The sequence below is a fragment of the Lactuca saligna genome, chromosome 6 (assembly GCF_052625555.1).
Source record: "Lactuca saligna cultivar CGN05327 chromosome 6, ASM5262555v1, whole genome shotgun sequence".
NCBI lineage: Eukaryota > Viridiplantae > Streptophyta > Magnoliopsida > Asterales > Asteraceae > Lactuca > Lactuca saligna.
This window is the reverse complement of record NC_136422.1, coordinates 43773780-43790015: the sequence shown is the minus strand read 5'-3', so window position 1 is coordinate 43790015 and position 16236 is coordinate 43773780. Positions and strand designations below refer to the sequence as shown.

General features: G+C 40.3%; 1 protein-coding gene across 1 annotated transcript; it reads right to left on the bottom strand.

The window, feature by feature from the left end:
• Positions 1-431: 431 nt before the first annotated feature.
• On the bottom strand, positions 432-2735 carry LOC145002495 (uncharacterized). Its single transcript, XM_078961752.1, has one exon. It carries the CDS (start codon positions 2733-2735, stop codon positions 432-434), a length of 2304 nt encoding a protein of 767 aa, XP_078817878.1.
• Positions 2736-16236: the final 13501 nt, after the last annotated feature.

Genomic DNA, 16236 nt, shown 5'->3' with positions numbered 1-16236 from the left:
ACATAAATTGAGTGTTATTACATGATTCATACCTAATGCTTTGAGAAACATTTTATGAGATTGATGCTTTACTAACTTTTTCATCAAACCAACGTTAACAGAAAAATGCGTCCACTTAATATTTAGGAGAAATGGAGAATATATATGCTGATTTAAAAAAGACCATTAGAAAAACTTATATGAATTTAATTTAGTGTGAAATAAGTTATTAACATTTTATAACACCGGCTTTAAAATTTGTTTTAGTAAGGGTTCCATTTGAAACCCCATGATAAACACTCTCAAAACAAGTATGAAAGGAGGCTCATAATTAAACTAACAAACATAGGAAAGAAAACAAACATCGACAAAATCTACTTATTTAAGGACTAAATATTATGACAAATCTTTATGAACTTGCCAGCTGGTTATTTGCAGAGCATAAATGCTTGTCAAGGAAAAGGGTGCTTTAAGTAAGCATGCCACTTGTCAATAAAAGCCAAATCCTCTAGATTCAAGCTTGGAAGTTCACGATCTTGAAGGCTGTTGATTATCTGTGTGGTCTCACCAAGAAGTTGAGCTGCAGCTTCGACGCTCACCTCCCTTTTTTCTATGGCATTTTCGTGGCATTTCATTGCAATGACTTGGGGTAAGTTGGTGAGACATGCAGCCAATATGTCAGCGATCATTGATGATAACTCTGCAAATAGTTCCTCTTGGCTAACCTCGTCAATGTTCTCGTGGTATGAGAGCAGGATTGTTTCAGTGATACGATACATTGAATTGGCACAAATAGACTTGTATTTGGAATTATCGTTTAGGCCTTGGATATCCATACTTTCCACCTTGATGACCATGTTCTTAGCTGTATTCCTTAACCATTGAAGAATATGTCCTGGTGTATTCATTCTAGGCTTAGATTTTGGAAGCTTGTTTCCTAACCATTTGTAGTATACTTCAACTTCTACCCACAGAGTTTTAGCTGGCTTATGAATTCTTACATGATCATCAGTAGCGTTGAGGGTTTCTTCCACAAGTTTGACATATACTAGACCTTCACTCACACCACTCACCAAGCAATCGACTAAGTTCTTTTGGATGTTTGGAAGAGACATGGCGATGGATGTTAGAGTAACCAATGGCAAACTCCAACAATTGATATATTCTTCTGAAACTAAAGGAGGGACACGATGGCTTTCAAACTTTTCAACCCCTTCAAAGCCTCTAGATTCCGCAAGAAGCTTCATAAGATTGTTGGGTTGTTGTTTTTCAGCCTTTTGGATCAAACGGTTTACCGATTTTAACATTCCTTTCAATGTTCTATCAGCAAACTCTATGTCGTCTTCAAGTTGCAAAACATACCCTCTTAGATCCTTGTTTTTTCCTAGCTGGGCAGGATTTTGTCCCAGTACAACGCTTGAGGCACTAAACATGGCCTTTAACCACTTCCAACAACGGAGACAAAACAAGAAACATATCACAAAGAAAATTGGAATCACTGCTATCAAAATTGGAATCACTGCTATCATCTTGCATGCCACTACGACTGTCTTCTGAAATCCAATACAAATGCTGAGACTTAGGATTTTCAAAAGCTGGATGACGATCTTGCATTTGCGGCTACTGGATGGGAATGGTATGCTACTCTTTTTCCAATCATACAACTTCTGTGTCCAAAAGCTCTCTACTTTAGAGACCTTGACATGCTTCCAAATCCATTTAAGTGACAACTTAAAGCTTAAGGCTGCAAAACATCTGGCAAGTGGGGCAATTGTACCCAATATGACTCCGATAAACTGTATTATGAAAATCACTAACATTGACCACTTATAATCCGACTGAGGGTTCCTTAAATATCGGATATTGAAAATCACAAGACAAGTAAAGAAGCCAGTGCTTGCAGCGCATATTACCCCAGAAGCGGAGGTTGTAGCAGAGCAAGCTGTCATAAATTGAGGGCTTCCAGTTCCTGCCATGATCCAGTAGTTGCTCACATGCTGCTTTAGCTTCTCAACAGTTAGCACTCTTCCTGGTTGTTGCAGCTCTTGATCCATTAAAGTTGTTTGATGAGCGGATTGGTATTTAGATTCTAGAATCTCTTTCGACTTTAGAATTGCTAAAGATGAACAAGCATATATTATCAGCAACATGAGCATCGGAACCACACAGATGGCCCCAACAATAACTTTCACAAAGAACCCAATTTCAGTAGAAGAGTACTCAGCATCATATGAACTGTAGAAGATAATTCCGGTGTATATTTGAATGCAAACATTCACAGCCAAGGTGATTACAAGAACAGCTAAAGCTATGATGTTTGAGACAAGTTCCTTGCTATCCATGGTTGCTAGAGAAGGCAATAGATTAGCCAGCATGGTGCACATAAAGCACGTGCTTCCAAACCTTGCAGCCTGGTCTACAACACCTGGCATTAGATTACTTAGATCCATGGGCAGCTTCATTGCAACAGCTATCACAGTGAGAGAAGCAGCATTCAGAGTGAAATATTTACACGGAAACCAGAGCTTTCTGTTCTTCAGACCATGGAATAAATCAGCCACTATTGCAAGGATGCAAAACAGAGATGCTAAGGCGACATAGATCCCAATCCACGGCATAGGTTTGCTGTACAGGTTTTGCTGATGTGAGTTGTATACTAACGTCCACAACCGAGAGAGGTATTCTGGGTCAATATTGTTGCAAGAGCTCTTAAGCAGGTCGAATTGATCATAATCATTTAATAAGTTGGTATTCATGATTATGTTCCTCCAAGGGAAATGAAGGGGGTGTAATTAAGGAAATGCAGAAGGTTTGTGTTGAGAAAGAATTAGAATGCAGGTATGTTTCTTCCAATTCTATGAATGTCTTTAAATAAGAATGAAACTTCCATGTTTTTGATGATCTATCGCTTGATCACACCCATGAAATTTTCATCATACATACAATCAACGCGTCAAAGAAGTTAAGGATGTGATGGAAGATAGGGAAGAAACTGCCAATGACTTTCCATAAAGCATCTAAGCCACATATCGTTTCCTTCACTACTGATCAGTGGACTGAAAGATAACTTCCTAATCCTATTACTCTGAACACAAAAATTAAAATACTAAATACAATTTATTTTTATTTCTTGACCTACCGGTGATGCAGCCTATTGGAATTTAGAAGTGGTGCATGGACTCCAGTACTCCACTTGGAAGTGGATCCCATCCCATATATTATTACTAATATACCCTCCACAAAATCCCACTTTTACTAAAAATACCCTCTCCACCCACTTTTAAATACTTTGTATGCATAATGGACTCGTGTCCACTCACAACTCAACCTTGATACAATACAAGTGTGAGCACATTCTTTTTGGTTAAACAAATTAACATAGAACGAATGCATGCTACCCCTTCTTATAGAAATACATGCTTTAATGTTGAAATAAGTATCCTGTATATCAAACTTGTCATTAATTCTTAAGAGGGTAAGTTGTGTATTTTTGTATTTGTGTTGGGTGTGTTGTGTAACTTTTGTGTAGGATTCCGGGTTTACACGCGGGTTTGTGAGTTGCTCCATGGAGCTTTATACCCGGGATATATATGGTGTTAGGTGTAAGTAGTTCACAGTCAGTCGATAGATATTTTTTACACATTGGTTCTCTCTTCTCTCTCAAGTTAGGGTTTTCTCTAAGTATAGAGTTTGTGCGTAAATCTGGAATATCTTTGTTTTGTAAAGTCTTCTTTAGATTCATGTAAATGTTTGAGTGTGAGTGTATTTGTAGAGAGGTTTCCGATGTAAGTAAATGTTTGATCGAACTGGTTTATAGTGAACAAACTGTTAAAGTTGGAAATTGTTGGTGTTCTTCACTTTCTTTACATGGTATCAGAGCTATAGGCTTCGTGTTCTTCATTTCGGTGTTCATCAGTGGTTGTTTCACCCAGAATGTCATCGTTAAAGGTTGTTTCTAACCTTCGTTTCTCTTTTATAGTTTTTTGTTGTTTGATCTGAAGTTTTTTTCATTAAATCTTTAGATCTGTGTTTTAGTGTAAAGTTTCTTTGAAGAGTCCTGGTACTGTGAGTTCTTTGTGGATTCTTGCAGCTTCATTTACCCGACACTTGGTGTTGAATGTCTGTGTAGCTTCATTCGATTAATCTATCTGTCTGAAATAACTCTCTAGGGGTCGGATTTTGTCACCGATAAACCCTAAGTAGGGAACGGACAAATAGAGTCGATTCTTTAAGCGTTCGTCACTATAGCATTGTGAGGGATTTCTTGTTCTCTTCTATTCTTTTCATATTATGTCTGTGAGATCCTGGATATCTTGAATACTCCAGTTATTGCTGCTTATCTTTGTATGCTTCTATGTGTGGTTTTTTGATTATTTTCTTGACTCGGTATTGATTGTCTTGGGCCCCGACAAACGTGGTGACCATCTGGACTTTAAGTCAATACTCGAATCTGTTTTTCATTTCTTATTCTTGTTATGGCTGGTTCTACTGATTCTCTGGGTGGAAGTGGTAAAGATGATCAAGTTAATTTTGATAATCCTCTCTTTGTCCACCCCTCTGATAATTCTGCTACAACTTCTTCTGGGAATTCTAGTGTTTCTAATTCTACTGATTCTGTTGGAGATTCTGAGTTTCATCAAATTACCAAAGAACAATACATCAAGTTTTTGCAACTTATAAATGATAAGCAGGTTAATGAGGAAGCATCTGCTAGTGCTAATATGACAGGTACTTGCTTATTCTAGGCTTTTAGTTCCTCTGTTGATACTCAGAAATGGATTGTAGATTCAGGGGCAACTCAACATATGATTGCTTCTGAATCTCTTCTTCATGACACTGTGGATGTGTCACAATTGAATCTTCTTGTTAGTCATCCTAATGGTACTTCTGCTAAAATAGAAAAGATTGGTAATATGAATATGACTAATTCTTTAACTTTGTTTGATGTTTTTGATGTTCCTGACTTCAATGTAAATTTGTTATCTGTTCATAAGGTCTGTAAGGATAGTTGTGACAATCGTCAATCTTGAGTCAAGTCAAGTCATCAAGTCAAGCCGGTCAACTCTATTAAACCTTGTGTATTAGGGTAAGTGTTATGTTCGTATTGTATAACTTGTTATGATAATGGGAAAACATCACAGGAGAAAAGTTTGTGTTAAAAAAATTTCCTAAGCCTTCGCATTTTAACCAAATAAATCAAATGCGATTCACAAAAATTTTCATTCCAAAAATGCGAAACTCCAGGGACAATAATTGAAATCTTCTGTTTTCTTCCCCAATTCGCATTCTACTGTGAAATACTTCGCATTTTCATTTTTACACCTTTCGCATCCCTTCGCATTAATCACCTTCGCATTTTAACCAAATAAATCAAATGCGATTCACAAAGTTTTCATTCCAAAAATGCGAAACTCCAGGGACAATAATTGAAATCTTCTGTTTTCTTCCCCAATTCGCATTCTACTGTGAAATACTTCGCATTTTCATTTTTACACCTTTCGCATCCCTTCGCATTAATCACCTTCGCATTTTAACCAAATAAATCAAATGCGATTCACAAAATTTTCATTCCAAAAATGCGAAACTCCAGGGACAATAATTGAAATCTTCTGTTTTCTTCCCCAATTCGCATTCTACTGTGAAATACTTCGCATTTTCATTTTTACACCTTTCGCATCCCTTCGCATTAATCACCTTCGCATTTTAACCAAATAAATCAAATGCGATTCACAAAATTTTCATTCAAAAAAAATGCGAACACAGTTTAGTTCATGAACTCTAAACTTGCGAAATCAAAAATTCATATGTTGAACCCATATGCGAATATTAACCCAATTGACTTCAAATTGATTCATAGATGCGAACACTCGATCGTTTTACTTTCGCAAAATGAGCATCAACAACTCCACCATCGAGTTTTTAAATTCTTGCAAACAACAGTTTCATAGTCCTTGACTTCGCGTTTTTTCTTCACGAATCATCCCTCAATCATCAATCCAATTGCGAATCAAAACTCATATGTTCTTGCTTTATCGATTCATCGACTACACTCATACAAATGCGAACAATACTCAATTTCAAAATCGATTGAAACTTATAGCAAAGCTAAATCCAACTTCGCATTCAAAGCAGTGTCATTGATCCGCAGTCACAAGCAACCACCCCACACCCACTCTATGACCAGCCATACCTCCCCACCTTACCTATGTCACTTCAATGTTCCCTTACACTCAAATTTCACTCACTCCCACGTTTTTGAGCTGGAACAATCAACCACACTCCTCATTTTCTCTCATTTCTCTCATCCCACTAAGTAACAAACATCACTTTTTCTCTCAAACTCTTCTACACAAATTTTCGAGATCCAAGGCTGGATTCAAGTGTTCTTCCACACTTAGTAAGTAAAAATTCATCCTCCCTATTATTATTTCGCTTCATTCTACTCAAATCTTTGGTTGCTTACACAAACTCCCTAACTATGATGTTAGATTCTCGAAAACCTTCAAGGCATCTCCAAGTGTTCTTGAATTAAACACTTCCATTCTTCAACAATCATCTACTGAAATCACTCAAGGTGAGTTCATACCCCTACATTTTCATGATTTCTCAAGTTTTCAGGGGGGGAATACAAGTTAAAACACTAAGAATATAACTAGATTTTTCTAACAGCCTTCATCAGAAAAGTTCAACTCCATTCACGGACTGTTTTGGGCATCTTAAACATTTTTGTTTTCAAAACTGTACAAGGTGCAAATAGTTCGAGTTTGTAGCTTTAAAATGGCTACTTGCACATCTCCATACGATTTTTCTACAATTTATGGTGATTTTTACAAAACTGCCTATCATTTCAAACAACAATCCGGACCAGTCTGTGATTTTGGACTTTTTCACCCAAGTTAGAGGTCATTATAAATTGAGATAAAATTTATGAGCAAACTAGACACATTTTGTGAACTCTCAAAATTTACGGATCTAGTTTTCGACTTCGTATGATTTTTCTATGATTTTTCCAAATACAGGGCAGAATGGCTAAAGTTAGCCAACAGCATGTAAATATCATAACACTTTGTATTATGTTGAGCAAAGTGTATAATCATAAGTTCTAATATTTGAATGTGTTTCCATGTTAGTTTATCATTATGAACTGGAATTAAGACATTCATATTAAATATTAAATATTATTCATTCATTTTGGAACACGTATTATTAGACTATAAGAGGTATAGTTTGATAAATTCACAATACTAATATATTTCCATAAAAAGGGTTCATACATAGTACATACATTTTAGATAAACTATAATAGGTATAGTTTATGATACATCACTCTACGCACTCGTACAAGAAAGGTACATTCATACAAGAAATATTTATATTCACACACAATTATCGTAAACTTGTTATCCTATATTGTGAGTTTCTCTATTTTTTTCGATCTCTATCTCTCTATCTCCCCGTACGTCCGAGTGCGGGATATAATTCCTGGTAGTTATAATCAGAATCTCCTTGAGGGAGAACGTGATATTTGTATATAGATCTATATTGGGATTGACACCCCACACCTTGCTGCTAGCTACAGTTGGACCTGCAGGTCTACGGGTGACAAATGTCATTTCATTTTCGCGACGCCTGAGAAACGTTGTGGCAGGTTCACATAGTCACAGTATGATTATAGCGACTCACTTAGGGAGACAACAATTCATAAAGTTTACGGGGTTGCATAAAAACCAAAGTAGGTTTTAGGTTGATAGAATAAATTTACTTTCCATTTCATTTTAAACTCACAACATTTCTACTAAGAAACGATGACTTCTCATACATTCTAGTCTTTGGTTGTAAGGCTACATTCTTCGGATTTCAAGGAAAATATCGGATTTTTCTGAAACAACGCGACATTTACATGTGAAAGACTTCTAATAAGATTATTAATAAAAGCTTATGAACTCACCAACCCTTGTGTTGACACTTTTCAAACAACTTGTATTCACAGGAAAACATTAATCGGGTTACCAAGTGCTTTTGAGGATGGGACGTTGAGGCGTCAAACTTTTCATATTTTGACAACATATTGTAATTGATTTTTGAAACATGTAATTCATACAAGTGATGTAACTTTTCAATTATATATATGTTGGTTGTGTTTGCTTGAATTACTATTGAAATTGTGGTTATGATGCTATACATGAAGTCCTCCACCCCCGAACGTTTCCGCCATCCTTGGTTTGGGGGTGTGACAGATTGGTATCAGAGCACGGGTTATAGTGAATTCAGTATATCAACCACATAAGATATACAAACTATAAACACATTTGGGACTAAAAGTCTCTGATTCTTAAAGTGAATTAAAGAGTTGTACTTTTGAAAACAAATAATTTCTTGTTTTAAAGTATACTTGCATGCATTCTATAATAGCATGGTGTCATAACTTAGGAGAACATAAATTGAAAGAGGAGGAGTCGAACATTATTAATACGCCTTAGCATGTGTAATCAGTTCTGGGAAGGATATAGCCTGATCAACTATATCCGTCCAAGAAGTGACTTACGCACATTAAGGAATAGTCGTAATGAGCGACAAATCTGAAAACCTAATAACACTCCATAAAGAACACGCTAAGAACCAAATATAAACATTTAAAAATACTATAGGAGTATTTGTACGTTTCTATAGCGCCAAATTATTATTTTCCTATACATACTTCTTAACCCCGTTTCTCGTGCAGACGACATGGCAGGATTTCACATACCCGGGGACCCCTACTTTCCCAATCAGGGAAACGCGGGATGGATTGAAGATGAGCCCGAGGAGAATCCCGAAGAGGAACCCGAGGAAGATCCCGAAGAGGATCCCGAGGAAGATCCCGAAGAGGATCCCGAGGAAGGGCCCGAGGAGGAAGACGAACAAGAAGAAGAAGAGGAAGACAACCAAGAAGAAGAGGAAGAAGAGGAAGAAGAGGAAGAAGAGGAAGGTGATGAGGTAGTCATGGTTGGGAACGAAGCGGAGGAACCACCAGAAGTATTCAACCCTCCCTACATCGCGAGGGTACCCGCGCACCGTTTTGGTTACAATGGACCCGAACCCCCTTGGGTAACAATGATCGAAAGATGGAGCCGACAACAACGCCAACGGTCACCATATGGCTACCAACGAGGTTACTATGATCTCACTCATGGTGGACCGGCTGATAGGGCTCTCCCCGTCACGATACAACGAATGGCAAGAATGGATGATCGTGGTAGGACAACGACAGATCAGGTCCGGGAGTTAAGTGCCATTGTACAGTCTACTACGGGTCGCACCAGAAACCTGGAACGAGACTCCCACCACCGAGACCAACTCATTAGAGACCTTCTCGCGGCTCAAGCAGAAACAAGAGAGTATCGGGAAAGATACATGGCACTCGAAGAGAGAATGGTTACAGCCGAACGCAAATTGGCGGAACTGCAGGGCGCATCGACATCATCGCAGCCTCCGTCAAAGAAGGGTCGCAGTGATTAGAGCTCGTTGCTATTCTCCCGTCTAGGTAGTAGAATTTTATGAGTACGCGTTGGTGCTACTCCTTGTATGTAGGTCGACCCTGCGACTATGTGATCACACTATTCAAAGGGGTTTTGTAATGCCAAAAACTACCTTTTGTAACGATGTAATGTAGACCCTTATGAGGTCAAACTTTTCTCTTTAAGCGTTATGTACTAAAAGTTATCAATGAAATTTGGCATGTATTTTATTTATTGAATGTTGGACACTATACATCATAACCTGATCACACAAACAATTACGAATAATAAAGTTATGATAAAATACAAGAGGGATGAAACCAGTAACACTCGACTCGTTATCACTATTGAAGTCTTACCGACTAGTCATTTTTTTTATGACAGAACCATGCCACCAAGGAAAAGACCAAGGCCTTCCAACAACCCAGTGCCGCCTCCACCACCACCTCCGCAGTTTGATCCTGCAATGTTCCAGGCTGCAGTGACGGCAGCCGTGGCGGCAGCAATGTCGCAAATGGGAACCCATGGTTCCGGCGGTTCTGGATCCGGAGCTACCAATTCCATTCATGGGGACAGCGCGGGGCGTACGAGGGAGTGCACTTACAAAGACTTCACAAATGGCAAACCCGATCCTTTCAATGGAAGCGGGGGCGTCATCACACTGGTGCAATGGTTCGAAAGGACCGAGGCAGTTTTTGAAATCTGCGCTTGTCCCGAAGCGAGCAAGGTCAAGTATGCGGCATTCACTTTCACTGGAAAAGCACTTACTTGGTGGAATGGCCGAGTTAAGTCACTTACTCCTGCAGTAGCTAACGCAATCAGCTGGGAGGATTTGAAAGCCCTAATGTTAAAGGAATACTGCCCGAGGGGCGAAATACAAAAGCTTGAAGAAGAACTTTGGAACCTCAGGATGACAGGCACTGATCTTGAAACTTATACTGCCCGCTTCAACAACCTAGCACTCCTCTGTCCAACAATGGTCACTCCAGAAGAGAAGAAGGTGGAACGATATCTCTGGGGCCTATCATCCCAGATTCAAGATAGTGTCTTGGCCTCGAAACCCACTACCTTTGAGAGTGCCAAGGAATTGGCACAACAACTCATAGATCACAGGGCTAGCCGTGGTACTGTGATAACCACCACCGACCGAACAAAAGGAGGGAACAACAAGAGGAAGTTCTGGGGAAATAAAAGGAAACAACCAATTCAGGACCCCGCCAAAAAGCAACCAATTGTTGCTGTTCGCGCCGCCACTACTGCTGCCGCTCCAGCGCCACCGAAACAGTATACAGGAACTCTTCCCAAGTGCAACAAGTGTAACTACCACCATAACGGTGCTTGTCGTGAGTTACACTGCAATAACTGTAACAAAAAGGGGCACACTGCACGATTCTGTAGAGCGACTACCCAACCCGCCACACAAGTCGCTACGACCGCCAACACTGGAGCAAGCCAAGCCTGCTATGGGTGTGGTGAAACGGGACACTTCAGGAGGAACTGCCCCAAGGCACGAGCCCCTAATGCTGGGGGTGTAGGGAGAGTCCTAACTTTAGGGCAGGGAGAAGCAGTCAAGGATCCCTCTGTGGTTACTGGTACGTTCCTCCTCAATAACTCTTATGCATGCGTACTTTTCGATAGTGGGGCAGAAAGAAGTTTCATAAGTCACCAATTCAAACATATACTTAAGAAAAATTCTCAACCACTAGAAGATTCTTACATCGTAGAAATGGCAAATGGAAAGGTTGAGCGCGCTAATGATATTTACATAGGGTGTACTCTCACTCTAGACAACCATTTGTTCAAAATCGACCTTATGCCGGTCACCATAAAAAGCTTCGATATAATCATTGGTATGGATTGGTTAAGCCTTCATCGTGCCGACATTCTATGTTACGAAAGGGCCGTCCGCCTCAATCTGCCGAATGGCAACGTTCTCACCGTTTATGGCAATAAACCTAGTGCGAACCTACAAATCATCTCTTGTGTTAAAACCCAAAAGTACCTCCGAAAGCAATACCATGTTTTCTTAGCCCACATCGTAGATAAGAAACAGGAGGTGAAGGACATCAAAGAAATTCCAGAAGTATGCAACTTCCCTGATGTTTTCCCAGACGATCTGTCTGGTGTACCACTCGCAAGACAAGTCGAATTTCGGATCGACTTAATCCCAGGAGCTACCCCCGTCGCCAGGGCTCCATATCGCTTAGCACCGGCAGAGATGCAAGAACTATCCAGCCAGTTGAATGAACTATTGAGCAAAGGATTCATCAGGCCAAGCTTCTCGCCCTGGGGAGCACCAGTCTTATTTGTAAAGAAGAAGGATGGGTCTTTTCGCATGTGCATAGACTATCGAGAACTAAACAAACTCACTATCAAGAACCGTTATCCCCTACCCCGAATCGATGACCTCTTCGACCAGCTCCAAGGAGCCAGCTACTTTTCAAAAATCGACCTGAGGTCGGGCTATCATCAACTGCGAGTTCAAGAAGAGGATATCCCCAAGACGGCATTCAGAACTCGCTATGGGCACTATGAGTTTGTAGTGATGCCATTCGGGTTAACTAACGCGCCCGCGGTGTTCATGGATTTGATGAATCGAGTGTGTCGACCCTTCTTGGATAAATTCGTCATCGTATTCATCGACGATATCCTGGTCTATTCGAGGAGCGAAGAAGAGCACAGTCATCACCTACGACTAGTTCTGGAGGTTTTAAGGACCGAAAAGCTTTACGCTAAATTCGCAAAGTGTGAATTTTGGCTCCGAGAAGTAGGATTCCTTGGCCACGTAGTAAGCAAAGAAGGAATACATGTGGACCCCTCGAAGATCAAAGCAATCGAAGATTGGTCAACACCTACAACGCCGACAGAAATCCGACAGTTTTTAGGACTCGCAGGCTACTATCGAAGATTCATACAAAACTTCTCCAAAATCGCTAAGCCTCTCACCACCTTGACTCAGAAAGGGGTGGTGTTCGAATGGGAAGATAAACAAGAAGCCGCCTTCCAGACACTAAAGCAAGCCCTATGCAGCGCACCAGTCTTGTCTCTTCCAGAAGGAACTGATGATTTTGTGGTGTATTGCGATGCTTCAAATCAAGGCCTCGGCTGTGTGCTCATGCAAAGGGGAAAAGTCATCGCTTATGCATCAAGACAACTGAAAACACATGAAGTTAATTACACAACCCACGACCTTGAATTGGGAGCTGTGGTGTTCGCCCTGAAGATTTGGAGGCACTACCTCTACGGCACCAAGTGCACCATCTTCACTGATCACAAAAGTCTTCAACACATCCTCAATCAGAAAGAACTAAACATGCGCCAAAGAAGATGGGTGGAATTACTGAATGACTACGAATGTGAAATTCGCTACCACCCAGGCAAGGCTAATGTAGTAGCCGATGCCTTAAGCAGGAAAGAATACTCGGGTCGCCGAGTAAAATCCCTAGCCATGACCATCCACTCCCAACTGGCCACTCAGATCAAGGACGCCCAATTTGAAGCCCTAAAACCAGGAAACGTGGCAAGCGAAGCACTAAGGGGGATGGATAAGAACTTGGAAGTCAGAGGGGATGGAGCTCGTTATCTCATGAATCGAATCTGGACACCGAAGTTCGGTGGATACCGAGACGTTGTAATGGATGAGGCCCACAAGACTCGATACTCCATTCATCCGGGGTCAGATAAGATGTATCTAGACCTCAAAAGGTTATACTGGTGGCCAGACATGAAGGCTGAAATTGCTACTTATGTGAGCAAGTGCCTCACTTGCGCCAAGGTCAAGGTGGAATATCAGAAGCCATCAGGACTACTTCAGCAACCAGATATACCCGAGTGGAAGTGGGAGCGAATAACCATGGACTTCGTAACCAAACTGCCTAAGACATCAGGTGGGATGGATACCATATGGGTGGTTGTGGACAGATTGACCAAGTCCGCGCACTTCCTGCCAATAAAGGAAACAGACAAGATGGAAAAGTTGACCAGGACGTACATTAAGGAGATTGTACGACTACATGGTGTACCAACATCCATTATCTCGGATCGAGATAGTAGATTCACCTCGCGTTTCTGGCAGTCCCTGCAAAAGTCACTGGGAACCAGGTTAGACATGAGTACGGCCTACCATCCACAAACGGACGGACAAAGCGAGAGAACCATCCAGATGTTGGAAGACATGCTGAGAGCCTGTGTGATAGATTTTGGTAAGGCATGGGATAACCATCTACCGCTTATCGAATTCTCTTATAATAACAGTTATCACACTAGCATTGGAGTCGCTCCATTCGAAGCTCTCTACGGCCGCAAGTGTAGGTCGCCGCTGTGTTGGGCCGAAGTTGGAGATACTCAGCTAGCCAGAGGGCAAGTCCCTGATAGCACCCTTACGGGGCCGGAAATCATAAGGGAAACCACAGAAAAGATCATTCAAATTCGGGAAAGACTAAAAGCATCTCGTGATCGACAAAAGAGTTACGCGGATAAGCGACGCAAACCTTTAGAATTCCAGGTCGGAGACCGGGTACTACTAAAAGTTTCCCCCTGGAAAGGGGTGATACGTTTCGGTAAACGGGGGAAACTAAACCCAAGGTACGTTGGTCCGTTCGAAATCCTTGCTAGGATTGGTCCTGTGGCGTACAAACTCCGACTACCGCAAGAACTTAGTAATGTGCACCCTATCTTCCACGTGTCCAACTTAAAGAAGTGTCTGTCTGACGAGACACTCGTAATACCACTCGAAGAAATCGAAGTTAATGAGAATCTCCACTTTGTGGAGGAACCCGTCGAGATCATGGATCGAGAGATCAAGAGAACAAAACAAAGTCGCATTCCCATAGTGAAGGTTCGTTGGAACGCGAAACGAGGGCCTGAGTTTACCTGGGAACGTGAAGATCAAATGAAACAAAAATATCCACATCTTTTCCCAAACCCTTGAAGTCCCAGCCGAATTTAAATTTCGGGACGAAATTCCCTCTAACGGGGGGAAGATGTGACAATCGTCAATCTTGAGTCAAGTCAAGTCATCAAGTCAAGCCGGTCAACTCTATTAAACCTTGTGTATTAGGGTAAGTGTTATGTTCGTATTGTATAACTTGTTATGATAATGGGAAAACATCCAGGAGAAAAGTTTGTGTTAAAAAAATTTCCTAAGCCTTCGCATTTTAACCAAATAAATCAAATGCGATTCACAAAAATTTTCATTCCAAAAATGCGAAACTCCAGGGACAATAATTGAAATCTTCTGTTTTCTTCCCCAATTCGCATTCTACTGTGAAATACTTCGCATTTTCATTTTTACACCTTTCGCATCCCTTCGCATTAATCACCTTCGCATTTTAACCAAATAAATCAAATGCGATTCACAAAGTTTTCATTCCAAAAATGCGAAACTCCAGGGACAATAATTGAAATCTTCTGTTTTCTTCCCCAATTCGCATTCTACTGTGAAATACTTCGCATTTTCATTTTTACACCTTTCGCATCCCTTCGCATTAATCACCTTCGCATTTTAACCAAATAAATCAAATGCGATTCACAAAATTTTCATTCCAAAAATGCGAAACTCCAGGGACAATAATTGAAATCTTCTGTTTTCTTCCCCAATTCGCATTCTACTGTGAAATACTTCGCATTTTCATTTTTACACCTTTCGCATCCCTTCGCATTAATCACCTTCGCATTTTAACCAAATAAATCAAATGCGATTCACAAAATTTTCATTCAAAAAAAATGCGAACACAGTTTAGTTCATGAACTCTAAACTTGCGAAATCAAAAATTCATATGTTGAACCCATATGCGAATATTAACCCAATTGACTTCAAATTGATTCATAGATGCGAACACTCGATCGTTTTACTTTCGCAAAATGAGCATCAACAACTCCACCATCGAGTTTTTAAATTCTTGCAAACAACAGTTTCATAGTCCTTGACTTCGCGTTTTTTCTTCACGAATCATCCCTCAATCATCAATCCAATTGCGAATCAAAACTCATATGTTCTTGCTTTATCGATTCATCGACTACACTCATACAAATGCGAACAATACTCAATTTCAAAATCGATTGAAACTTATAGCAAAGCTAAATCCAACTTCGCATTCAAAGCAGTGTCATTGATCCGCAGTCACAAGCAACCACCCCACACCCACTCTATGACCAGCCATACCTCCCCACCTTACCTATGTCACTTCAATGTTCCCTTACACTCAAATTTCACTCACTCCCACGTTTTTGAGCTGGAACAATCAACCACACTCCTCATTTTCTCTCATTTCTCTCATCCCACTAAGTAACAAACATCACTTTTTCTCTCAAACTCTTCTACACAAATTTTCGAGATCCAAGGCTGGATTCAAGTGTTCTTCCACACTTAGTAAGTAAAAATTCATCCTCCCTATTATTATTTCGCTTCATTCTACTCAAATCTTTGGTTGCTTACACAAACTCCCTAACTATGATGTTAGATTCTCGAAAACCTTCAAGGCATCTCCAAGTGTTCTTGAATTAAACACTTCCATTCTTCAACAATCATCTACTGAAATCACTCAAGGTGAGTTCATACCCCTACATTTTCATGATTTCTCAAGTTTTCAGGGGGGGAATACAAGTTAAAACACTAAGAATATAACTAGATTTTTCTAACAGCCTTCATCAGAAAAGTTCAACTCCATTCACGGACTGTTTTGGGCATCTTAAACATTTTTGTTTTCAAAACTGTACAAGGTGCAAATAGTTCGAGTTTGTAGCTTTAAAATGGCTACTT